The sequence below is a fragment of the Balaenoptera physalus genome (assembly GCF_965194825.1).
Source record: "Balaenoptera physalus genome assembly, chromosome: 19".
NCBI lineage: Eukaryota > Metazoa > Chordata > Mammalia > Artiodactyla > Balaenopteridae > Balaenoptera > Balaenoptera physalus.
In genome coordinates this window covers 7528334-7555039 of record NC_138900.1, presented here as the reverse complement: position 1 = coordinate 7555039, position 26706 = coordinate 7528334, and the positions used below count along the sequence as shown (strand labels likewise).

At 48.8% G+C, this 26706-nt stretch overlaps 1 protein-coding gene across 2 annotated transcripts; it reads left to right on the top strand.

The window, feature by feature from the left end:
- The first annotated feature begins 9297 nt into the window (after nucleotides 1-9297).
- Nucleotides 9298-25231, top strand: SNRNP70 (small nuclear ribonucleoprotein U1 subunit 70). Of its 2 annotated transcripts, none has more exons than XM_082437437.1 (10): nucleotides 9298-9527; nucleotides 10282-10438; nucleotides 11794-11856; nucleotides 11970-12024; nucleotides 17299-17363; nucleotides 17508-17570; nucleotides 18256-18337; nucleotides 21555-21656; nucleotides 24240-24327; nucleotides 24436-25231. In XM_082437437.1, exons 2-10 carry the CDS (start codon nucleotides 10292-10294, stop codon nucleotides 25061-25063), a joined length of 1293 nt encoding a protein of 430 aa, XP_082293563.1. In that variant the 5' UTR covers nucleotides 9298-9527; nucleotides 10282-10291; the 3' UTR covers nucleotides 25064-25231. The 2 variants fall into 2 exon arrangements, with proteins under 2 accessions (XP_082293563.1, XP_082293562.1); XM_082437436.1 differs by having other exon boundaries at nucleotides 9301-9527; nucleotides 24409-25231.
- The last annotated feature ends 1475 nt before the right edge of the window (nucleotides 25232-26706 follow it).

The window sequence follows — 26706 nt, the reverse complement described above, 5'->3', positions numbered from 1 at the left end:
CGGACCGTGGAGCATCGTCCAGCGAGAAATCTCCAGGACAAAACTTAACAAACCACTTTTGACATGTTCAGTCAGTCACAGCACCTTCTCCATACACTGTACAAATCTTTTTTTGCGTTTCAGTTGCGCTTTTACCTTTCTTGAAATAATAAAGCATAAAATGTCGAAAATGTTGCTTTTTTTCTTCCATCTTCAATATTAAAATTGCTATACAAAAATTCACCAGTTTTGATACGTCTTTTTTTAAATGCACGCTGATATGACAGCTGTCACATACAATCTAACAAAATTGTTTCAAATGAAGTTAAAGACAACTAAGTGCTACTAGAGCCATCTTACGGAAAAAAACGAATGACCCTTTTGGCCAACCCAATATTATATGGCAAAAGGAACTTTGTGGGTGTGATTAAATTAAGGCTCTTGAGTTGGGGAGATTATCCCAGATGACCTCGGTGGCACCAAGGTAATCACAAGGGTCTTTACAAGAAGGAGGTAGGAAGGTCAGATTCCTAGATGATGTGAGGCTAGACGTACAGGTAAGAAATTAAAATAAAATAGAAAATACTTAAAAATGGGGACTTCCCTGGTGGCCAGGTGGTTAAGACTCCACGCTTCCACTGCAGGGGGCACGAGTCTGATCCCTGGTCAGGGAACTAAGATCCTGCATGCTGTGCATGGTGCCACGGCGAAAAGAAGATAAAAGACAAAAAAAAAATAATAATTAAAAATGAAAAAACAAAAAAAGAAAAAATGAAAAATGAAAAAAAAAAAAGTAGAGGTCAGAGAGGAGAGAGATGTTACTTTGCTGACTGTGAAGATGGAGGGAAGGGCCATGAGCCAGGGAATATAGGTGGCCTGTAGAAGCTGGAGAAAGCAAACAAGGAAATGACTTCTGTCCTAGAGCCTCCAGAAGGAACACAGCCCTGTGGACCCATACTAGAATTCCAACCTCCAGAACTGTAGGGTAATAAATGTGTATTGTTTTAAGCCACTAAGTCTGTCGTAATTTTTTACAGCAGCCAACAGGAAACTAACACAGACGTGTTATGTCAATTTCAATGTCAGTTTCTCCTATTCCTCGGTATCATGTTGTCATTCCTGTGTTATAATACGATCTTTTTTGTTTGCTTTACTTTTAATTTTGAAATATTTTCAGACTTACAAAAGTGTGGCAAAGATAGCACAGAGAATTCGTGATATCTTTCACCCAGTTTCCCCTAATGTTAGCGTCTTACATTGCCAAGGTTCATTTGTTAAAACGGAGAAATTGACACTGGTACAATGCTGTTGACTAAATGACGTTCCAATTGCCTTCATTTCCCCACTAATTTCCTTTCTCTCGTCTAGGATCCAACCCAGGGTACCACGTTGCATTTAGCTGTCATGTCCCCTTAGTCTCCTGCAATTCTGCGAACGTTTCTTACTTTTTCCTTGTCTTTAATGACCTCAACACTTTTGAAGAATACTGGTCAGTTACTTTGCAGACTGTCCCTCAATTTGCATTTATCTGGTGTCTTGTCTTGATAAGATTGAGATTATAGTTTTTTGTGGGGAGGGAGGATGCCACACAGTTGAAGTTCCCTTCTCATCACATCATATTGGGGGCACATGATGTTGCTATATCTTGTCACCGGTGACATTAATTCTGATCACTTGGTTAGGCTAGTGTCTCCTGGGTTTCTCCATTATAAAGTTATTATTTTTTTCCCTTTGTCATTAATGAATTAATTTGGGGAAGCCAGTTTTTTTGTTTGGTCGAGTTTATTGAGATTTAATTCTCATACAATAAAAATGACCCTTTATAGTGTACACTTCTATGAATTTTGGCAAACGGATAGTTACGTAACTGCCACTCTAGTAAAAATATAGAACCTTCCATCCCTCCCCCCAAGTTCCCTCCTTCCCTTTGTAGTCAGCTGCCTCCCCCACTTCCAGCTCTTGGAAACAACTGCTCTGTTTTCTCTCCCTCTGCTCTTGTAGTTTTGCCTTTTCCAGAATGTCAAATATAGTTGACCCTTGAGCAATGCTCCAGGTCGGATACGGGTGTTGACGGTCCACGCAATTGAAAAATCTGAGTACTGTGGTTCCTCCATATCCACGGTTCTGCATCCAGGAATTCAACCAACCGGATCGTTTAGTGCTGCAGTATTGACTACTGAAAAAAATCCACGTATAAGTGGACCTGCGCAGTTCAAACCCGTGCTGTTCAAGGGTCAAGTGTAAATGAAATCACAGGGTATGTAGCTTTTTCAATACGGCTTCTTGCACTTAGCATAATGCATGGAAGATTCATTCCTGTTGTGTGTATCAGTAGCTCTATCCTTTACGGTTTTTTAAAAATTAATTAATTAATTAATTTTTTGGCTGCGTTGGGTCTTCGTTGCTGCGCGCGGGCTTTCTCTAGTTGTGGAGAGCGGGGTCTACTCTTCGTTGTGGTGCGCAGGCTTCTCATTGCAGTGGCTTCTCTTGTTGCAGAGCACGGGCTCTAGGTGTGCAGGCTCAGTAGTTGTGGCTCACGGGCTTAGTTGCTCCGCGGCATGTGGAATCTTCCCGGACCAGGGCTTGAACCCGTGTCCCCTGCACTGGCAGGCGGATTCTTAACCACTGTGCCACCAGGGAAGTCCCTACGTTTTATTTTTTATTGAAGTAGAGTCGACTCTTTTTCCTACTTAACATTCAGTACTATTCCAAGGCATGTGTGCCCATGTCTTTATCCATTCCCTATATGAAGGACGTTTGAGTTTCATTTAGTTTTTGGCAATTATGGAGAAAGCTGCTATAAAAATCATGTACATGTTTTTTTGTGAACGTAAGTTTTCAGGTCTCCTGAATAAGTAGCTAAGAGTGAGCTTGCTGGGTTATACAATAAGTATATGCTTAATTTTTTTTTTTTTTTGCCATCAGCAGACAATTCTGCTATAAGACCTTCTATCTTAACATCTTTTCTATCCTAAAGAAAAAAAAAAAAAAAAGGAATTCCCTGGAGGTCCAGTGGTTAGGACTCCGCGCTTCCAATGCAGGGGGCATGGGTTCGATCCCTGGTCAGGGAACCAAGATCCCACAAGCTGTGTGGCATGGCCAAAAAAACCCCAAAACCCAAAACCCAACTTTCCTTGACTCCACTTCCCTCTCCTGCTATTATCACCTCTCTTTGCTCCCTTTGTAGCAAAACTTCTCTAAAGATTTTTCCCTACCTGAGGTCTCTTCTTCATCTCCCATTGTTTAGTCAAGGTCATCTATGGTAGCCAAACCTCAGTCCTTATGTTTCTGCATTTCTCAGCAGCATTAGACACTCTGAACACTGCCTCTTCTTCCTCCTTTTTTTTTTCCTGTGTTCTTTTTTTAAAAAATTTTATTGGAGTATAGTTGATTTACAATGTGTTAGTTTCAGATATACGGCTTAGTGATTCAGTTATACATACACATATATTCATTCTTTTTCAGATTCTTTCCCCATATAGTTTATTACAGAATACTGAGTAGAGTTCCCTGTGCTATACAGTAGGTCCTTGTTGGTTATCTATTTTATATATAGTAGTGTGTGTATGTTAATCCCAAGCTCCTAATTTATCCCTCCCCTCCGTGTTTCCCCTTTGGTAACCATAAATTTGTTTTCGAAATCTGTGAGTCTGTTTCTGTTTTGTAAGTAAGTTCATTTGTATAATTTTTTAAAAATTCGATTCCGCATATGAGTGGTATCATATGATATTTGTCTTTCTCTGTCTGACTTGCTTCACTTAGTATTGATAATCTCTAGGTCCATCCTCCTCCTTCTTTCTTTTTTTTATTGAATGAAAGATTCTTTAAATTCTATAGTGCTTTACAATTTTCAAAAGTTTCACACAAGTGATTTCATATAGTCCCATAATAACCCTTTTTTCCCCCTACCCCTATCATGCCCCTGCCCCCTTCCCTCTCCCCACTGGTAGCCACTAGTTTGTTCTCTATATCTGTGAATCTGCTTCTTTTTTATTATATTCGCTAGTTTGTTGTATTTTTCAGACTCCACATATAAGTGATATCATACAATATTTGTCTTTGTCTGACTTATTTCACTTAGCATAATGCCCTCCAAGTCCATCCAGGTTGCAGCAAATGGCAAAATTTCATTCCTTTTTATGGCTGAGTAGTATTCTGTTGTATATATACACCACGTCTTCTTTATCCATTCATCTGTTGATGGACACATAGATTGCTTCCATATCTTGACACTGCCTCCTTCTTTCTTTTACTTTTTTTTTTTTATTTAATGATTTTTTTTTGGCTGCGTTGGGTCTTCGTTGCAGTGCGTGGGCTTCTTATTGCTGTGGCTTCTCTTGTTGCGGAGCACTGGCTCTAGGCGCGTGTGCTTCAGTAGTTGCAGCACGCGGGCTCAGTAGTTGTGGCTCACGGGCCCTAGAGCACAGGCTCAGTATCTGTGGCTCACGGGCTTAGTTGCTCCACGGCATGTGGGATCTTCCAGGACCAAGGATTGAACCCGTGTCCCCTGCATTGGCAGGGGGATTCTTAACCACTGCACCACCAGGGAAGCCCAACACTGCCTCCTTCTTGAAGCACTTTCCTTCTTGGCTTCCTGGACACCCAACTCTCCTGGTTTTTCTCCTATATTTGTGATCACTCCTACTCAGTCTCCTTTGCTGGGTCTTCTTGCTTTATCTGGATTCTGATGGAGGGCCTTGGGACTTGGTCCTCAGATGTCTTCCCTTCTCCATCTTCTCTCCTCTCCTAACTGAGTTCATTCAGTCACATGGCTTCAAATACTATGTCTATTCCAGTGACTCCCAAATCTAGGTTTCCAGGCCCAAACTCTTCCATGATTGCCATATCTTCCAACTTTCAACTCCACAGCTCCACTTGAGTGTCAAACAGACATCTTTGACGTGTCCAAACCCAGAAGTCCTCCTCAACAATCCCACTCTTCCCCACGTCTTCCCTCTGTAAATCAGTGGCACCACCAATTACCCAGTTGCTTAGTCTACAAATCTAGGAGTGAGGATTATTATTATTTTTTATTTAGGTATAGTTGACTTACAATCTTGTGTTAGTTTCAGTGTACAGCAAAGTGATTCAGTTATACATGTATACATATATAGAGAGATTCTTTTTCAGATTCTTTTTCCTTACAGGTTATTACAAAATATTGAGTATACTTCCCTATGCTATACAGTAGGTCCTTGCTGGTTATCTATTATATATAGTAGTGTGTATATGTTAATCCCAACTCCTAATTTAACCCTCCCCCCTTTCCCCTTCGGTAACTGTACATTTGTTTTCTATACCTGTGGGTCTATTCCTGTTTTGTAAATAGGTTCATTTGTATCATTTTTTTTAGATTCCACATATAAGTGATATCATATGATATTTGTCTTTCTCTGTCTGGCTTACTTCGCTTAGTATGAAAATCTAACCCCTTATTATTATTAAGGGAAGATTAGCTTCATTAAAATTTTTTCTTTAAACTTGTAATTTTAAAATCATTTCAGACTTACAGAAAAGGTGCAAAGAATAGTACAGAGTTCCCATATATCCTTCACCCAGTTTCACCAATGTCAACTTACATAACCATAGTACAATTATTTGTCAGGAAATTAACAAGGGTATAATACCATTAACCAATGGTACAGACCTCATTTGAATCTCAACAATTTTCCACTAATGTTCTTTTTCCAGTTTAGAATCTAATCCAGGATCCCACATTGCATTTAGCTGTCTCCTTAATTTCCTCTAGGAATTATTTTTAATGTCCCTCTTTCCCATACACTCTAATTCCACTTCTATAGTAACTGAGTGAGATCTACCTTCACAATAGATCCTGAATCTTACCACTCCTTTCCACCTCACTGTTACTGTAACGGGGCAGGACCCTATGGGTTCTTCCCAGAACAGACCCCCTCTCCATGTCCTCCGCCTGCCTCCTGTCTGTAAAAAACTTTAGCCAAAGAATAAATTTCATCAGAAAAATGAAAAAAAAATGCAGAAGCAAAGAAAAGCAGTCAAACAGGGCAAAATAATAATTGTTTAGTCATTAAACAAAGTTAAGGACCTTTAGTTCCTCCTCAAGGGCTCTTGATAATATTCTGAGTCATCTCCTTTGAGATGTTTTGCAGATACCAAAACCCCCACCAGGTGGAAGAAGTTAACTACATGATAGCCAGACTGTAGCCATGACGTAAGCTGCTTCATCCTCCACAGTTCTGAGAACTGGCCTCAAAGAAATGGGAACAAACTGATTCTGGAACTGAAGATTAACTGTACTTAAAACAATCAAGATGATGCTGGTCAGACCATTGCATGACCAATTTCAAGATAATTGTCAAAGCTGACTGTGGTGTTCTGCATGTAACCCCCTCCCTCTGCCTATACATCCCTGAAACTCCCCTTTAAAAGCTCTTGTGGGGCTTCCCTGGTGGCGCAGTGGTTAAGAATCTGCCTGCCAATGCAGGGGACACGGGTTCGAGCTCTGGTCCAGGAAGATCCCACATGCCGCGGAGCAACTAAGCCCATGCGCCACAACTGCTGAGCTTGCGCGCCTAGAGCCCGTGCTCCGCAACAAGAGAAGACACCGCAATGAGAAGCCTGCGCACCGCAATGAAGAGTAGCCCCCACTCTCCACAATTAAAGAAAGCCCGTACACAGCAATGAAGACCCAACACAGCCAAAAATAAATAAATTAATTTAAAAAAAAAAAAGCTCTTGTGGGACTACCCTTGTGGTCCAGTGGTTAAGGCTCTGCTCTTCCACTGCAGGGGGCATGGGTTCGATCCTTGGTCGGGAAACTAAGATCCTGCATGCCATGCAGTGCAGCTAAAATAAATAAAATAAAATAAAATAATAAAATAAAATAAAATAGAATAAAGTAAAATCTCTTGTGCCCTGATAGGCAGTGGTGAGTTGGTTCTTTGGGACATGAGTCCACCTTCTCCTCAGGTTGTTGGCCTCCCGAATAAAGCAACCTTTCCTTTCCTACCAACACTTGTCCCTGGGGTATTGACTTTCCAGCAGCAAGTAGCTGAACCTGAGTTTGGTAACACTACCATCTTAGTCCAAGCCATCATCTCTTCCCTGGGAATTGTAGCCTCCTAAACATCTGCCTGTTCCCCTTCAGCCTCTTCCCTTCAATTTTTCTGTCCCCAGCCATTGACGTGATCTTTTAAGAATGCAAATTATGTTCTATCCATCTCCTGATCAAAACCCTTTAGTGACTTCCTATTTCTTTTCAAAAAAAATCTGCCCTCTCCCCCATGTAACACTTTATTCAGTCAAAGATCAGCAATGGCTGCTACAACCATGAGGTGAGAGATGAGGTGGTTGGGGAACAGTGGCAAAGTCTCTCTGCTTAGATTACCAAGGAGAAAATGTACTTTTACAAGGAGAGATCTATCAGTTAGCCCCTTGATCAGGTGGTCAAACTCAGCATCATAATAGTGGGGCTCTCTGACATTATTATTATTATTATTATTTTTTTTAACCTTTGGGTTTATTTATTTTTGGCTGTGTTGGGTCTTCGTTTCTGTGCGAGGGCTCTCTCTAGTTGCGGCGAGTGGGGACCACTCTTCATCGCGGTGCGCGGTCCTCTCACTATCGCGGCCTCTCTTGTTGCGGAGCACAGGCTCCAGACGCGCAGGCTCAGTAGTTGTGGCTCACGGGCCCAGTTGCTCTGCGGCATGTGGGATCTTCCCAGACCAGGGCTCGAACCCGTGTCCCCTGCATTAGCAGGCAGATTCTCAACCACTGCGCCACCAGGGAAGCCCCTCTCTGACATTATTGCACCTCCAGAGGTGATGCAATATGAAGTCCGCAGTATCACCAGGGAAACATTCTTGCCAAAAATGCTCAACATTAGTCTGTTCAAACCTCAGACTCAATTTCCATTTTATAGGCAAAACAGAGGTTGTGGAACACACTAAACACCATGAGGAAACAATCAGACAAATCCAGAATGTGGGACATTCTACTGGAAACTGGTCTGAACTCTGGGGAAAAACCAACAAAATATGGGGAAAAAAGTGTGTGTGGGTGTGCATGTGTGTGTGTGTCTGTATTCTATATTAAAAGAGAATAAAGAGACATGACAACCAAATACAATGCATGAAACTTGATTGGCTCCTGGTTCAGATTAAAACAAAATACTAGTGGGTCAATTGGGAAAATCTGAATAGGGACTGGATAAACTTTCTAAGAGGTGAAACTAGTTCTGTGGTTATGTAGAAGAATGCCTTTTTCTTAGGAGATGCACGGTGAAGTATTTAGAGGTGCAGTGCCGCAGCAATTTACTTTCCAGTGGTACAGAAAAAAAAAAACATTATTAAGGCGGGTTTAGCTTTATTTTCTTTAGACTTTTTATTTTGAAATAATTTTAGAATTATGGAAAAGCTCCAAAAAAAAAAAATAGTTCAGAGTTCCCATATACATACATAAAGCAAATATGTCAAAATATTTTTAACATATTAGTCATTTAAATGTAATAATTTCTGTATTATTAAACAGCCAATTGCATCTATCAAAAAAACTTAAAATATTTACTTCTTACAGGTCTACAGGGCCCTAAATAACATGGCCACCAGTTCTCTGCTCTCTTGGCCAACCACCTGGGATTCCTGCCATCATTCCTAAGTCAGGGCCTTTGCACTTGCTGTTAATCCCGCCCCGATCTCATTTCCATCGGGCCTTTGTTCAAATGTCACCGCTTCAGAAGAGCCTGCCATTATCCTTTCTAACATAGCTCCTCTTTCACTGCCAACACCCTACTCTCCCCTATTTTTCTTTATTGTGCTGGCCACTATATGAAATTAAATTTATTTTTTAAAATGCCTTTATTGTCTCCCTCAGTACAATGCAAGCTCCAAAAAGGAAAAGACTTTGCTTTAGTCACGTGCTATATCCCAGAGTCCAAACAAGGCCGAGGACACATTGAGCGCTCGATGAATAGTTTACTGATTTAATAGGTTAGGCAATCACACCGTTCACAGAGGGATTCTTTGCCAAACGGCGGAAGGGTAAAGCGCCCTACATGACGATACACGCATGCGCGCAAGATCCGGGAAGTGTGTTAGGGAAAGGGGTGGAGCATAGAGAGGAGTCTCGCGGACAGAGGCGGTTGGATCCCAGAGCGAGAGGGGGAAGAAGACGGCTTGGGACGAAGCGCGCGTGCGCACTGTGACCACCAGCATGCCGCGGCAAAGGCGTTTAAGGTGCCGGAAGGCGGGGGTAGTGGTCTTGCGCGTGCGCAGTGCCCACGGCGGCCCCAAGCTCCCCGTGTGTGAGTTGTGATGGACTCGCGCAGCGCGTGCGCAGTGCAAACGGCGGAGGGATTTGATGCTGGTTCCACCCCTTGCCCTGTCGCGAGCCGAAGCCGCGCGGGCTCGTGAGCAGCGGCCTGGTACGCGCGGTAGGCGAGCGACAGAGACTGAGGGACGCGGACGCCGCCAGAGTCGAAGCCAGAGCAGGATTATCTGCTGCTGAGGGGCCGCCGCAGCCGCCGCGAGCCCCCGGACCGTCGCTAGGCCGAGGAGGGCGCCGCGCGGCGGGTGAGTGCGACTTAGTGGCCTTACCGGGTGTGGGGCCGCTACCCACAAGCCCCTGCGGTGTGCCCCAGTCCCTTCCCCGCGGTTGGGTCCCCTTCCCGCGCCACTGCCACAGCACCTTTTTGCACCCCTTATCCAGAGTTCTCTGGTCACTTAGGCCCTCTTCCCATAGTCCCCCTCCTCCTCAGCGGCCACTTACCCACAGGTCTTTGCGGTGTGTTGCCTTTTTTCTCGCCTCCACCGACCCTTACCCATAATTCATTTCGCCTGTGGGGCCCAGATCTGTTACCCACAACTCCCAGGCTTGAGGTTTGCTACTTTTGATCCCCTTCCTTGATCGGAGACTTTCTGCGACCCTCGCCCCATAACCTGTTATCCAAGGTATGAGACCACCAGCCGCCACTGCCTTGGACCTCCTTTCTCAGGATCCTTGATGCCCCCACAAGCCCCCAGGGACCCTCAGCCCCGCAGTTCCTTGCTCAGGACTTTGAGACTTCACTACTCAGAAACCCTTTTTCAGTCTTTGTTTCCCTTACCGGCTTCGCCCCACCTTCGCACAGCCTTCCCTCCAAAACCTGCTTTCTCATTCAGATTTATTCCTTTCCCCTGTGGCTTAGGAGCACTCTGTGCCCCTACAGAACTTGTTCTGATACTGAGATTTTGCCCCTATTTCTCTTTCCTTGGAAGTCAAGGGGTTATAGGGGCCTCATCTCTCCCAGCCCACCCTCATATAATGTGGTCCTGCTTCTGCTCTTAGACTTGGCAAGATGACCCAGTTCCTGCCACCCAACCTTCTGGCTCTCTTTGCTCCCCGTGACCCCATCCCGTACCTGCCACCCCTGGAGAAACTGCCACATGAAAAACACCACAATCAACCTTACTGTGGCATTGCGCCATACATCCGAGAGTTTGAGGTGAGTTCACTGAGCAGACTTGGACTGGGTTGGGTTCTGGAGGCTGTGGGGCTGGACTGGGGAGTCCAGTCCCTGGCCAGTTTTCCAGCTGGATGATTTAGGCAGGTGACTTTTATGCTCAGTTTCCCAGTCTTGCTTGGGGTTGATAATGCATCCCTTGTTGGTTTTTGTGGAAGTTCCGTAACTACCAGTTGAGGATTCAAGCTCTCGAGTTAGGTAGACCTTGGCACACCATTTATCAGCTGTGTGACCTTGGGCAAGTGGTTCATCCTCGTAGTAATGCTTTGATCGCTTCATCTACAGCAAGGGGATATTAGTATCTTTGCTGTAATATTGACGGAGAAATAACTGGAAGTTTTATGTCACGGGGCTTGATACTAAGCAGTCAGCAAATGTCAATATTTATTATTATATTTACCATTTTTGTCACTAACAGGGTGATATTTGTAAAGGGTTAGCACCAGGTGATGGGCTGCTTAAGACCGTGGGCTTGAGATTTTCAGGATAAACTTGAATAAATGACTTGGGCTCTTGGGCCTTAGTTTTTTCATTTGTGAAATTGAGATAACAACTTCCACCTCTTAAGGTGTATCAGAGAACACCTGAGAAATGCTGCCAGAAGTCAGAAGAAGAAAGTTCTGGCATCGAGTGGGAAAGGGGAGATGGAGGAAGTTGCAGAGCAGAAGTTAGTAGCTAGATGACAGAAGATTGGCTCTTTAGTGGGATTTGCCACCCTCATTGAACTGGTACTTGGAAAATGTTGTTCGCCAGTTACACTAATTTAATCGCTACAGGCCAGTGGCAGACGTGGGTTATGTGCCAGTTACTATTTGATGAGAGCTTGCTGAGGCCTTCAGGAACTGCTCTGGCCCTCAGAAGGTGTCCAGTTGTTTACCTCTGAGCACTGCGCTGTCAGCTCCTTTTGCTTCAGGCCTGGTCCCGATTCCTGTTTATGACAGAGGACAAATATGTTGCAGGTTGATGTTCTTGATAAATACAAGAGAGTTTCTTTCATTTTTCTAGTATTTTTAGAGAAAGACTACAAAGTAAAAACTCAAAATTTTTTTATTAAGTTCAATGGGCATAAAACTCCTCTGTCAGATTGCTGTAGAAGTTTCTGAATACCAATTCCTGGCTTCTCTACTTCTCTTGTCGCAGACCAGTAACAGTTCACAGATAGCATTGGTCCATGGACCGTGCTTTGATCTGCGCCTGGGAACTGTCCATGTTTGTTTGTGCGCGCGTGTGTGTAAACACGCAGGGGAGTGTGGCCAAGATATTTATTATTTCCTGGCTGGGTGTCTCATGCTGTTGTCCCCTGTCCCTCCCACCCTGTCACCTCTTATTGTTCCCAGGACCCTCGAGATGCCCCTCCTCCAACTCGAGCAGAAACTCGGGAGGAGCGCATGGAGAGGAAGGTACGTAGTGTCTGCCTTCTGGCCCCACACCCTTTTTTGCCTCTTTCTTCAGGATGTTCCCTGACATCAGGGCACTTCTGTCTGTAGTCAGTTGTCTACCTTTCTCCTGACAGAGACGGGAAAAGATTGAGCGGCGACAGCAGGAAGTCGAGACAGAGCTAAAAATGTGTAAGTCTCTCCTTCCTCGTTTCATCTCTCGTTCAAGCACTCCTGTGTTTCTCTCCGCCAGTCCACCCCAAGACTTTAATTTGGGAAAACTGGTTGTCAGTTCACTCTTTTAACCCCACCATTTGCCACGCACTGTATTTGGTTTAGGCATTTAAGCAGGGGAGTGTGGAGTAAGGGTGAGCAGGAAAGGAGCCCGGTACCTTGGGCTGCCTCCTGTAGGGGCCTGGACTTGGAGGGGCTCCCACAGCCCAGCCAGGTCTCACAGGGCGAGGCAGTGAGGTCCCGGCTAGTGAGGCAGTTCTGGCTCCACCTTAGCTCCCTGATCCTTGGACTGCGGATGTTTCATCTCTTCCAGGTACAGGAGGAATTAGAGTTTGGGATAGGGACCTTGTAGCCATTGACCAGACTTCACAAGAGGGTCGCATATCAACCTCCAATGGCCCTTTCTTGTTAGGGCGAGGCCTTTTTAGTTAGGGCTTGGGTTTTCCTCCTATACTTGTGCGTCTATGGTGAATCACTTCACTCAGAACCTATTCCCTGGAGTGGCCCATTCCTCAGGGAGCTTATGCAAATGCCTCACAACTGCAAGCTGGGCATCTAAATGAGAGCTGTCTGAGCCCTGACTCTCACTGCCTTCCTGTCTTTTCTTGGATGCCTCAAAGGCATCTCAAACTCAGTGTCCAAACCACAATCAGGATTTCCTCTCCCCAACAACCTGGTCTTTGGATGTTTCCTTTGCTGGAACATGGTCATCCAGCTTTGCAAATCATGACCTCAGTCATGGCCACTCAGTTTGCTTTTAACAACTTTTTCTTGCTATTTCCCCAGCTTGTCACCAAAACGTATCCCTGTCACAAATCTGAGCCTTCTCTCTGTGTCCACCACCCAGGGCCCCTCTAGCCTGGACACGCAGTCTAATGTCGAACGGGGTTTACCTGCATCTCTGTCCCCGCCAGGTTCTGGAGGGCTTTTTTTTTTTTTTTTTTTTTTTAATCTGTGCTGCACAGCCTGTGGGATCTTAGTTCCCTGACCAGGGATCGAACTCTCACCCTCTGCATTGGAAGTGCAAAGTCTTAACCACTGGACTGCCAGGGAAGTTCCCTCTGTGGGGCTTTTTAAAATACAACTCTGATTGTACCTTTCTCTGCTAACACCCTTTTGGCGGGGGAGGGCGCGCCGCACGGCCTGCAGAATCCTAGTTCCCTAACCAGGGATTGAACCCGGGCCCTCGGCAGTGAAAGCGCAGAGTCCTAACCACTGGACCGCCAGGGAATTCCCACACAGCCTCCTTTTGCTTTCAGCAAAAAGACCAGAGTCCCTTCCCTGCCCACTGAGGATGCACTCTGCCCATGCTCCCCTCCCCTCCTGCTCCAGCCAACACTGCCCTCTTCTCATGCCTCTTCCTTCCCAGATGGTCTCCTGTCACTGGGTCTTTGCCTGGGCTGTTCCCTTGGTCTCACATGATATTTGGTTTATATGGAGCTGCCCTTCGTATCTCTGTCAGCGTCTCTCCTCAAGGAAGCCTTTCGTGACTTGCTTGCTCTGGTCCGAGTCCCCATGTACATTGAAAGCCCTGAGTCCTGCTGTAGGTTGGTCACTTCAGTCTGCAGGAAGGGTTCATTGGTGAATATCTATCTTACATTGGTTCATAGTTGCTCCAGGAAGGCAGGGTTTGGATGGAATTTGCTCACCATTGTGGCCCCAGCTCCTGTAGGACCTGGCTCACAGAACTGTTGGCAGCAGGTAACTTGGGAAACCTTTCAGCTCTGCTGCTGGGGCACAGACCCTGTAGTCTGTCCCACATGAGTTGTTTGTTTTAATCTTATTGGAGTATAATTGCTTTACAATGTTGTGTTAGTTTCTGTTGTAGAACAAGGTGAATCAATTATAAGTATACATATATCCCCATATCCTCTCCCTCTTGAGCCTCCCTCCCATCCTCCCTGTCCCACCCTTCTAGGTGGTCACAGAGCATCGAGCTGATCTCCCTGTGCTATGCGGCTGCTTCCCACTAGCCATCCATTTTACATTTGGTAGTGTATATATGTCAGTGCTACTCTCTCACTTTGTTCCAGCTGCCCCTTCCCCGCCCCCCCGGCCCGTGTCCTCAAGTCCGTTCTCTACGTCTGCATCTTTATTCCTGCCCTGCCGCTAGGTTCATCAGTACCAGTTTTTTTTAGATTCCATATATGTGCGTTAGCATACGCTGTTTGTTTTTGTCTTTCTGACTTACTTCACTTTGTATGACAGGCTCTAGGTCCATCCACCTCATTACAAATAACTCAATTTTGTTCCTTTTTATGGCTGAGTGATATTCCATTGTATATATGTGCCACATCTTCTTTATCCATTCATCTCTGACCCACCTGAGTTTTAACCCCACCTCTGCCACTTACAGCTGTGTGGCCTTGGATAAGTCACTTCTCCTGTTGGAAATTGTTTTCCACACTTTAAAAATGGGATCCTGGCATGTTAAACAATACTGAGGATGCAGTCAATCAAATTTAGAATGTGGGAAATCGTATAGGACAAACATGTGATCCAGTTTCTTTAACAAATGTTAAAAGGGTGGCAGGGGGCCGGGAGTGAACCAAATGGATTAAACAGTCAAAAGGCACCTCAGCCAAACGGTAAGTGTGGAGCTTGTTTGGATCCTGATTTAAATGAGCCAGCTGTAAAAATCTAGTTTTGAAACAGTCAAGGACATTTGAACACTGGGTCTTAGTGAAGTTAAGGAATTAATGTTAACTTTTTAAGTCGTAATAGCAGTACTGTTACTTTTTTTTTTTTTTTTTTTTAGTCTTTATTAGCAACTACAGTGGTATATCTGGGATTTGACTTAAAATCCTGGTGGGGTTAGAGATGTAACAAGTGTAGCCATGTGGTGATAGTTGAAGCTGGTTCCGAGGGGTTCGTTACACTGTTCTCTGTTTCCTTAAGTGTTTGAACTTCCCTGTGAAAGAAAAGGAAAAGAAAAGGATGGGTCAAGTATAGTAGGGTTTCTCTGCCCCTGAGAGCCTCCATCCCCAAGTACAGAAACTTGCTGTGCCTTGTCACAGTTAACAGCTACCATTCAAGGGGACCTTGCTCCTTGCTGAACACTTGATGTATTGAATACGTCATGATTTTGACTTACAGCTTCCAAGTGCAGCAGGGGTTATTGCTCCCGCTTTTAAGACAGAAGATGGAGGTTTGTGGAGGCTGGGTATGTTTAGCAAGAGCAAGAGTTCTGAGATACTTTCTTCGCCATCTAAAAGCCTAATGAGTTTTCTCAGCTCCCCAGTCCAGTCCTTTGAGCCCCTGCTCTGGGCTGCTACCTACATAATCCCTTTAACCAAGGATTTCCCAAGGGCAGAGTTGCCAGCGGAGCGGAGTGGAGTGAGGGTGTGTGCATGGTGACTGGTGAGCTCCTCTTCAACTTCAGTTCATTGTCACCTTCTTGTAGCTCAGATACGTGCGTCCTGTTGGCTCAGCTGCACGAGCTTTTACCTGTGGTCACACTCCTGAGCCTCTTGGTTAAGCAAAAACTATAGAGACTCGTGTGGTGTGCCTGGGGTGGTTTCCCCTTTTGTCTGCCGGGCACCTCCGGGCTGCCCATCAGGAAGCTCAGCTCTGCTGTCTGGCCTCCGTCCACTCCGCCAGGCAGTGATCAGGGTCCCACTCTACTGCTCCTGCTGTACCTGTTAGACCACCTGCTGCCTGGTGGTGTGAGGTTTATTTCCTGTTAAATACAACTTCAGGTCAAATGTTATCTCAGTGAGGCCTTTCCTGACCTTCCCATTAAAATTCTTCTCCCCATCTCTCTGCTATTACCGGATAGAACTAGATGGTTGCCTTATTTATCTTGTTTACCTTCAGCCTCCCTCCAGTAACAGATGAGCTCCAAGAAGGCAGGCATCTTTTTTGTCTTTGTTGAATCCCCAGCACCTGTGGGAGTTTCAGGCACAAAGTGCTTAATATCTGTTGGGTGAATGGATGCAGATTGAGACATTTGGGCACAGAAAATTACAACCCAAAGGGATGAGGTTTGGTGAGGAAGTGAGGGGCAGGCACAAAGATGGAGTTGTTTTCAAAGGCTACCATCAGTTTCCAGGTAGTCATTCCCTTAAATTTGGGTTCAGTCTTCTGTTTTCCAAGAAATTCTCTAAAGTCGTCCTGAACTTAGTTTATGTCTGCAACCATCCTCTCTCATGGGAAATAGATCTGTGACCTTTAATTCTCTGGCTTCTCTGAGAAGCTAACACGCGGGGGTTCAGCCTGGGGCCTGGGCTGTGAGGTCAAGCTGGGATGTAAAGCTGAGCTTGGCCTCTCTGCTGCCTGACACTTCTCCTCTTCCATGCCTCAGGGGTTGTTTGTATTTCCATTTGCAAAATGATGGTAAATAAGTCTCAGTCTCCAGCAGTGTCTGAGCCTAATTATGTGTTCAGTAAATTATTAATGTTATTCTTTTTCTCACATTCTCATAGAATATGGCAAGTTCTTCAGAAAGTAGCACTGTATTGTAGAAGAACCGCCTCCACTGGCAATGGGCAGGGTGTCTTTGGGGCCCTGGCAGGAGTCAAGAGCCATTGTGTGTGCTGGGGCCACCATACTTGGTGAAAAAGACTTCTTTCTTCCCAGGCCTGACCCATCAGAATCACCTATGGAGTTGGTTTTGTAATAAGAGTCTGGTTTCTGTCTGTGGAGATGATTATTCCTCAGTGGTCTGGCGGTAGTAAGGCTGGGAGTAAGAATCTGACCCGCCTCTTGTGGGCTCCAGCGCCAGCCGTGGGTTCCTCCCTGAGGCCACAGGGCATAGGGCAGAAAGCAGGGCTTGGCCTCTGCTAGGCTTCCACTCCCAGTCTTAGGGTTGCCTGATCTCAGGTTTCCCCTGGGGCTGCAGTTGCAGGCCCTGCCTGTGGGTGGCACTGTGGCCGTGCAGGTGAGAGAGGAAGCTCAGCGCCTGGAGGGATCAGGCTGCTTCTCCAGAGATGCCCCTTTGCGCTTAGTTACACCTGCGAGGGACCTGGGCCTCAGGATACATACGTCTGAAACGGCAGTTCGGCTGGCCCCCGTCCTGTCAGCTTGAAGTCAGTCTTACGCCCTCCTTTCGTCAGCCTAAATCAGCCACTTAGATGAAGGCTGCTGTGCTTCGGGGAAACCAGGGCTCGGAGGGGCATGCCCAAGGTGGCCAGGTGACCAAAAGTTCTGGGTCTCTGCCCGTTGGTCTGTTTCTGTCTCGCTCTACGATACTGTTGGCACCTTCTACTTAGAAATTCTTTTTTTCCTGCACAGGGGACCCTCACAATGACCCCAATGCTCAGGGTGACGCCTTCAAGACTCTCTTCGTGGCTAGAGTGGTGAGTCCCCAGCTCCCAGTCCCTGGAGCCCCAGAGGAGTCTTGGAACCCTCGACTGCTGAGAGCTTGGGTGTGGGCAGTAGACTAGGTCCCGGGGATGTTCTGAGGGCTTCTCCCACTTAACTTCATTTCTGTTTCCTTGTAGAACTATGACACGACAGAATCCAAGCTCCGGAGAGAGTTTGAGGTGTACGGACCCATCAAAAGAGTGAGTGGACTGGGGCACGGGGAGTTTGAGTTGGACGTGTGTGGAGGGAGGGAGGAGGCTGGCTCCCAGCCCTGAGGATGCATTGCCTCGTTTCTGGCTTCGGAGTCCATGGCCTGGGTTGCTATCCTGACTGCACTTCCATGCGGTAGACTTGGGACAGTAGAAGGACAGCAAAGAGGTAGTGACTACTTGCTGCTGATTTAGAGCACAGGTCGGCAAACTACAAAGTTGGTTTTTGTAAATAAAGTTTTGTTGGTATCCAGCCAGGCCCATTTGTTTACTGTTGTTTGCGGCTGCTATTGCCGTAAGGCAGAGTCGGTCGGGGCAGTTGCGAAAGAGACTGTATGGCCCTCAGAGCTGGAAATATCTGCTCTCTTCGCTATACCTTTATAGAAAATGTATGTTGATTCTTGTTTTAGAGCAAGGCTTCATGTTTAACTGACATTTCTTCATTTAATTTAAAAGTCACTTAAATGCTCTGGGCTGTAGCAAGGGCTTGAGGTCATCGTGCACATAAACTGCAAAGCCCAGGGCCATTAGAGCAGCAGTCACTCTGGGTCCTTGAAGGGACGGAGAGAGGGTCTGAGGTGTCTGTCGCTGGCATCACCCAGCCCAGGGCCTGGCATACGGGCTGTGTGATTGACACTGGGATTTCCCTGTGTCAGAGCTGACCTCTGCCCCCCAGATACACATGGTCTACAGTAAGCGGTCAGGAAAGCCCCGGGGCTATGCCTTCATCGAGTATGAACACGAGCGAGACATGCATTGTGAGTACCTCCCGCCTGCACCCTGCCCTCTGACCCTCTCTCTTCTCTGCTGCCCCAGCCCCTTCCCGTCGTCTGTCCCCACCCCCCTCCCTGCCAAACCTGACATTAGCAATGTCTCTCTCCTCCTCCCTCTGTTTCTGATATATCTTTTTTTTTTTTATATACGTGTTTTTTTAAAAACAAAAACCAAAATCCCCCACAACGTGTGTGTGTGTGTGAACCCGGGGAGGTAAGTGTCACACGTTGAACCTCAGGGGCAAGGAGGGAGCCGGGCGGCGGCTGGGGCTAGCGGGAGGTGGGGGGAGGGGTCGGAGTTTCGGGGAGCCTCTCCCCGTCCCCCCCTCCCCCCGGAGTTGGGGGCGGCCAGGTTAGAATGAGGACTGGCCTTTGAACCTGCCCTCTCTTCCCCCAGCTGAACTGGGGCTGGGCCACCTGACCCTCCGCCTCCCCACCCCGGCCCCCGCCCTGCTCCTCAGCGGGCAGTGGGCCGGTTGGCGTGTTCAGCGCCTGCCCCCACGTCTCCAGAGCCCCCTTTGAGGCCGCGGCGGCATCCACGTGGGCAGGGATGGGTGGGTGGGGGCGGGCAGGGCTGCGGCGTGTCCAGGGGCCGCCGTATTAATTGACTGTTCTTATTGTCACTGCAGCCACCACGCAGCTGGCTTGCAGCTGATGCTTACGCTCCCCTTACAACACCTCAGTGTATGGTTGGTATAAGGGTTTGTATCATGGGTAAGATCATTCAGCACCGCACACCAGCCCAGCTTAGCCAGGCAGCTCAGGAGCAGCGAGGCACCCCTCCTCCCATCCCCAGCCGCCCCCTCAGCCTCCCCGCACCCAGAGCCCTTTCCTCGTTTGGGTGCCCTTGGTCCCATCTGCCCCCCATCCATCTGCTCTCCAGTAATCCTGCTGATCCCAGGAGGGGAAAGATGAACCCCGACGGGAAAGGCAGCCGACCTCTCCAGCTGGGCTCGACCCAGCCCCCTGACTTACCTGGCCTCATGACGTCAGTGGCAAGGTGGCGGGAATACTGAAGACGGGGTGCACGGGGACCAGGGCTCCATATGGAACCCTTCAGCCCTCCGCTCCCTGCCCCTGCGCCTTCGCGGGGCTGTCACTGTGGTGGCCCTGGAGGATCGTTTTGCTTGCTAGATTTGGGGTGCTCTGCCCCCTTCCTGTCTGCCTTATCATGGTTGAGGCCTCCCGAGAGGCCGTGGAGCCCAGCGGCCCAGCTGCTCTCCAGAGTGCATGGGATTGGGGACTGGGGTGCGGGAGGGTTCGAGTGACAGGCCGTAAACAGCAGAAGGTGGTGTAGATTTTCCTGAAGACCCTTCCACTGTCTAGAGACCTAAGAGAGGGAGAGAGAGTGAAGCCTAGAAATACACACGTCACATGTTTTCTCTGCTGTTACTCCTGGGTTGGGCCTCTTCTGGGGTTTGGGACACAACCAGAGCAGGGTTCCTTTGCTTGATGGTGTTCCCAGTCCTTAACTTCCTTTCCCTACCACCCTCCTCTGGGTTCAGGGGCCAAGCGGCCCCTCCGCCTCAGATCATGGGCAGCACTCCATCTCCTGGACCCCCAAGGCTGTCCCCTTGGGTGCCAGCCTTTGGGCTGAAGCAGGTGGTGGGAGGGAGTGTGGAGTTCGAGGTGGAGAAGTCATTCCACGTGCTGAGAGGGGGTGGGCGTGTGCCTAGTTCAGCATGGACTTTATTGGGGAAAGGTGAAGGTGGACAGGTTTGCTAAGGCCTCCCTAGCCTTCTTTTTAAAATCAAACTAGATAGTCCCACGGCTTTCCAGCTCCCAGACTTGATGTTAACCCTTGTCTCCCCCTCTTTCAAGGCCTCCGTAAGGTTTCTTTGGGGTCCACCACTTCCTCTGCCTGTCTCCAGGTGGTGCAGGAGATGTGGTTCCTCTCCCCTTCCGTGGCTCCCTAGAATCCCTTCCCTGTAGCTTTAGCTGACCCCGTGGTGGTGGGTGTGGGGTCTGTGCGCGTGCTCAGGTAAGCTTGGGGGCTCCAGGTAAGCGGTCCCGTGTCCCCCCCCGGGAAGCCCGCCTCCTCGCCAGGCCCCCAGGAGTTGCCGAGCCCCCCCCATCCCGCTCGGTTTGGACACCCGCAAGGCCGGCATCGGTAAATGGCACCTTTTTCTCTTCCTCTGGTTGTTATTTGGGGGGGAGAGGGCTGGGGCGGGGCCGGGTATTGTGGCTGGTTGAGGACAACCCCCTAGGCCAGGGCTGGGGGTGGGAAATAGGGACTTTTTTGGCCTTCCCGACAGCCCCACGTGAGACAGGCCGGGGATCAGGCCTGTCCTTTGCTGTGCCCTGCCCAAGAGCAGGACGTGCCTCTCCCCGCATCTCCCCCTCTACTCCTCACCCTTCCCGAGAGGCTCAGGCTGGGCTTGGCCTCCCGGCGTGCGTTGAGCTGGGGGTGTGGAGTGAGATGGGACAGGGGCCGGGGTTGGGTGGCAGTCATCTCAGGTAAGGCAGGAATGTTCAGTAGCACCACACATCTCCCGTGCCTCCCTCCACTTGCCCTCTCCCCCGCCTGCTGTAGGGGGCCCCTCCAGGCCCCCGGGAGCATCATAACCCGCCCTTCTGCTCCCTGCCATCTCCTAAAGATTTCTCCCACCCCCTTCTGGTTCATTTTCTGTTCTGATGTCTGTTCCCCCCACGCTCACCCTCCCCCCAAAAAAAACCACAGAAAAAGGAAACCGGTGTGAACTGGGGTGCAGAGCGGCCCGGCCGGGCCTCCTCCCCCAGCATGATGTTTTAGGGTGCATGCCTGGGGTTGTGGAGGAACCCTCCCCCACAGCAGAGTCCAGCCTTGAGTTAACCTCCAGTTTCTTTGCAGCGACTTTGGCCACCTTGGCGGGAGGGGGCTGCTCTGTCGAGTGGGACTAGGAGTGGCCTGGGAGCCCAGGGGGGTGGTTAGGGTCAGGATGGTGCCTGGGAGTGGTCTCGCCCCCCAATAGTGATTGGGGGTTGGTAAGGAAGCAGGTGCTGAGACGGAGCAGGCCCCTCCTGGTTTGGGAGAGGGTTGGTCTGGCTGTCAGTTGCCTGGCTGGCTGGTGGGCGTGTGTGTCTGTGTGTGCGCGTGTGTAAGTGTGTGGATGGGGACACGGCCGGGGGGTGGGGATGCCACAGAGCTGGGCCTTAGCCTGACTAGAGGACCCTCTGGGGACTCCTCCCCCCCTCCCCCTCCCCCTCCCCACATCTGTTGCAGCCGCTTACAAGCACGCAGACGGCAAGAAGATTGATGGCAGGAGAGTCCTCGTGGACGTGGAGAGGGGCCGCACCGTGAAGGGCTGGAGGCCCCGGCGGCTAGGTGAGCACATCCTGCTCAGGCTGGGCTCGGGGTCCTGCCGGCTGCTTTCTCACCTCTCTTTTCTGTACCCTCTGCTGCTTTCTGTCTTCTCTTCCTCTCCTAGCTGCTCACATGCTCTCTCTCTGTCTAGCTCAGCCTTTCTTGTCACCATCTTTCTCCTGGTCTAGTTTCTTACTCTGGGTTACTACTTAGGAGCAAGAGTACTGACGTTGAGAAGCCAGTCTGGGGTCGGATTCCAGCTTACGTAATTCCTGGCTGGTGGATTTTCCCTTCTTCCTGCCTCATTTTCCTCATCCTGGAAAGTGGGAATAACGGCAAGAGTTCAGTGAGCTCAGCATCTCAGTTAGCCAGCTTGGCAAGTGGCCTACGGTCGGGCTTGTGAAAGTCACTCTCTCATCCACTTACACTTTGCTCCTGCTCATTTGTTCATTCATTCATTGATTCAGCAAACGCCAGTTTGATCACCAGCTGTGTACCAGGCTTCTAGTCAAGAGCAAGACATACATAGATAGCCTCTGCCCTCAGAGACTCCTGCATTCAGCCCCCCCACTCTCTGTCTCTAATTTGTAAGTAGCCATCTCAGTCAAGGTCAGTTTGGTAGCAAGCACCAGAAATACATTTGAGCTTCTTAAAGCATAAAGGGGCCTTGTTGATACAGAATCCCAGTGTCTTGGAGCCCAGAGACAGGCGATGCCTGTGGGCCTCAAGAGGACCTGGTAGCCAAACCTGAACGGTCAAGAGCCACCTTTGGCATTTCTGCAGCTTGCTTCTGCCTTGTTTGCTGTTCGTGTGGACTGGTCTCTACTGTGTCTCTCCGCACTGGCCCAGTGTGGCATTCCACAGCCCAGTCCTGGATGAGTCTCTCTACGTTACGGGGCGGGTGTATCTAAGTGGCTCAGCATTGGACGTGGACCTGGGGCTGAGGTCCTGCCATCCAAACATGGCTATTGAGGACCAACTCCTATGAGGGTGAGTGACACAGTTGTCAGAGAAAATGATCTTCCCTGTGCAGACACCCCAGGTGGGTCCAGTACCCTCTGCTCTTATTTCTGCCTCCCAGCCCGCTGTTGTGATGCTTGACTTGCCTTTGCTGAGTAGACCACACACTCAGTCTGCTGAGTCTCTGAACTTAACACACGGGTTCTTATCTCACTCTGGTTTCTCTGGGTTGGAGCGAGTCCTTCAGAGTCTGCTGTTTCCAGCTTTCTGATGCTGATACCTGGTGCATCTTGACCCAGTGCATTGCTACATGCAAAAAAATACATTTAACCCAAACAGAAGTTTTATGAAACATTAATTATCTTTTCTACAGGCAGTATGTACTAGTATTTTATATTCTGTTGCTTTTTTATTATTATTATTTTTAATATATTGGTTGCAACCAATCACATTTAATGATATGATCCATTGCTGGGTTGTGACCTGAAAATTGAAAACACTAGTCTCTTCTGCCCTATACCTGTGATATTCCAGAAGCCTGGTCGGTTGCTTGTCCCTATTTGAATGTCTTTGATATCCAGGCCGCCTCTTTTCCTTTTTCACCCTCGTTGCTGAAAGTCATTCCTTATATGGAACCCCAGCCCACCTCGCCGAAGCTTCCTTCCAGGCAGTGTGGGGCAGAAGCGTGCGTGAGAGGGCAGCTTCCTGGGTCTCAGCTCTGCCCTTCCTTGCAGAGTCACCCCGGACAGGTGGCTTTATCTGAGAATGTTTCCCCATCTGAAGAAGGAGACCATCCGCTACTCCTTATAGTTGTTCAGTCATTTGACTGCTTGCTGCACATACGATTTTATATCCTGGATGCTGTACCACGTACAGTTACAGCGAGCAGAGCCAGACATCGTCCTGACTTTGATGGTGCGTTACAGGCTGGTGGGAGAGGCAGCTGTTAACTCACACATGTACATGTAAAATCGGAAACTCCACGTGAAGTTCTGAGAAGGAAATGTATGTGAGTCGTGGAGAACGGCTTCATCTGGTAGGTCAGGGCAGGCTTACTGAGGAAGCATTGTTTGGGTTAATGTGTGAAGGGTAAGTAGCAGTTAACTAGACAAGGGAAATGAGATTCTAGGGAAAGAGGTGAATGATCCCAAAAACTGGGGCAGGAAGGAAATGGAGACCATGAGGAGATTGGGAAATGCCTAGGACATGAAGAGCCAGGGCGCCTTGCTCTAGAGACGGGAAGGAACCAGCCATCTGCCTGACGTTGCCTTTAGGCTGTGGGGAGCCATTGTGGCTTTGGAGCAGATCACGTTTTCTGTTAGGCCATTGCCGTGCCTTCGGGTGAGGGTGAGGATGGCTGGAAGAGAGGATTTGCCAGGAGGCTGTGTGGCGTCTGTAGTGGTGAAGATGGTGGGCTTTGGAGTCGATTACAGGTGCTCCCAGCTCGCGCTGCGGAAGTCCTCTGATCTCTGCAGAGCGTGCGTGTCATGTTAGAGAAGTGCGGCAGAAGGTCCTCACAGCACCTGGCCCCGTAGGCGCCGGCAGAGGTGCTTGGTGGCCTTCGCCGCGCTCTTTGCCGCCCCTCGCTCGCCCTGCTGTGGGCCCCGTCCGCACTGACCCGCTGTGGTCTGCCCCCGCCCCCAGGAGGTGGCCTAGGCGGAACCCGGAGAGGAGGCGCTGACGTCAACATCCGGCACTCCGGCCGGGACGACACCTCCCGCTATGATGAGAGGTGAGATTGGGCAGCCGGTGTCCTTGGACGGGGGCGGTCAGCGGGGGAGCCCTGCCGCAAACCTCTGCCCACCTTCTCCAGGCCCGGCCCCTCCCCGCTTCCCCACAGGGACCGGGACCGGGACCGCGAGCGGGAGCGCAGGGAGCGGAGCCGCGAGCGAGACAAGGAGCGAGAACGACGACGCTCCCGCTCTCGGGACCGGCGGCGGCGCTCGCGGAGTCGTGACAAGGAGGAGCGGCGGCGCTCCAGGGAGCGGAGCAAGGACAAGGACCGGGATCGGAAGCGGCGAAGCAGCCGGAGCCGTGAGCGGGCGCGGCGGGAGCGGGAACGCAAGGAGGAGCTGCGAGGCGGCGGCGGTGGCGGCGACATGGCAGAGCCCTCCGAGGCCGGCGACGCACCCCCTGATGATGGGCCTCCCGGGGAGCTGGGTCCTGACGGCCCCGACGGCCCGGAGGAGAAGGGCCGGGATCGGGATCGGGAGCGGCGTCGGAGCCACCGGAGCGAGCGGGAGCGGCGCCGGGACCGCGATCGCGAGCGCGATCGGGAGCACAAGCGGGGGGAGCGGGGTGGTGAACGGGGCAGGGATGAGGCCCGAGGTGGGGCGGGTGGCGGTGGCCAGGACAATGGGCTGGAGGGCCTGGGCAGCGACGGCCGAGACATGTACATGGAGTCCGAGGGAGGTGACGGGTACCTGGCTCCAGAGAACGGGTATTTGATGGAGGCTGCGCCAGAGTGAAGAGGGCCTCCCACCGGTGGCTTGGACGTGTTCCTACCCTCCCAGTTGCTGTCATCCTCTCCCCAAACCTTCTTGGTCACCACCTAAGTTTGCCAGCCAAGGGTAGGAGTCTCCTTATTCTGTTCTGGTCTCTTGGATTTAAAAATAAAGTTAATTTCTTGTTGATAATGGGCATTTGGTTTTTTCACTGCCCTTCCTTCCCTATAAGAGTGTCACCTTCTGCCTTTTGATAGCCCTACTTTGGTTGGTTTTCACTTCAGCTTTATGACCTAAGGCTGGGGCTAGCCCCAGTACGCCAGAGCTGTTTCAGATGGGATAAGGAAGCCCTCCCTAAGGGTCCTTGATCCCTTTGTATCTTTCTTTCCTTTTTTACATCTCTCCCACACATCCCTTATGCGTCTGTTCATACCCCTATCTTGGTGTGGGGATGGGGCTTAGGCATTAGAATACTCAGTGGAAGCTACAGCTTTGTGTGAAAGGGAAGCTGTTATTCTAAGTTGGAGAGCAGGAAGAAGGGTGAGGAAATGAAACATGAGAGCAACATATAAAAGACAAAACATTCTCTAACACCATAGACAGAAATAAACTCAATGGCGTAAAGACCTAAAGGTAAGACCGGATACTAAAAAACTAGAGGAAAACATAGGCAGAACACACTTTGCCATAAATCGCATTGAAATTTTTTTGGTTCTGACTCCTAGAGTAGTAGAAACAAAAGCAAAAATAAACAATTGGAACCTAATTAAAAGCTTTTACACAGCAAAGGAAAGAAACAAAATGAAAAGACAACCTATGGAATGGGAGAAAATATTTGCAAATGATGTGACCGACAAGGGATTAATTTCCAAAATATACAAACAGCTCATACAGCTCAATATAACAAATACAAACAACCCAGTCAAAAATAGGCAGAAGATCAAAATAGACATTTCTCCAAAGAAGACAGAGATGTCCAACAGGCACAGGTAAAGATGCTCAACATCACATTGCTAATTTAGAGAAATGCAAATCAACCACCATGAGAGATCACCTCACACCAGTCAGAATGGCCATCACCAAAAGTCTACAAATAAATGCTGGAGAGGGTGTGGAGCAAGGGGAACCCTCCCACACTGTTGGTGGGAATGTAAATTGGTGAAGCCACTATGGAGAACAGTATGGAGGTTCCTTAAAAAACTAAAAATAGAGTCACCACATGATCCAGCAATCCCTGGGCATATATCTGGAGAAAACTCTAACTTGAAAAGACACATGTACCCCAATGTTCATAGCAGGACTATTTACAATAGCTGAGGGAATTCCTTGGCGGTCCAGTGGTTAGGACTCTGCGCTTCCACTGCAGGGAGCATGGGTTTGATCCCTGGCTGGGGAGATCCTGCTTGCTGCGTGGTGGGGAGCTAAGATCACACAAGCCTTGGGGCCAAAAAACCAGTAAAGACTTTTAAAATGGTCCATGTCAAAAAAAAAAAAAAAAAGATGTGGTCTATATATTCCATGGAATATTACTCAGCCATAAAAAAAGAATGAAATAATGTCGTTTGCAGCAACATGGATGGACCTAGAGATTATCATACTAAGTGAAGTAAATCAGAAAGAGGAAGATAGATAGCATTATGATAATGCTTATATGTGGGATTTTTAAA

Coding starts and splice junctions, on each gene's coding strand:
- SNRNP70 (XM_082437436.1), top strand. CDS start 10,292: ATGACCCAGTTCCTGCCACCCAACCTTCTGGCTCTCTTTGCTCCCCGT. Junction 12,025..17,298: donor CGAGACAGAGCTAAAAATGT/GTAAGTCTCTCC, acceptor TTTCCTGCACAG/GGGACCCTCACAATGACCCC. Junction 18,338..21,554: donor ACACGAGCGAGACATGCATT/GTGAGTACCTCC, acceptor CATCTGTTGCAG/CCGCTTACAAGCACGCAGAC.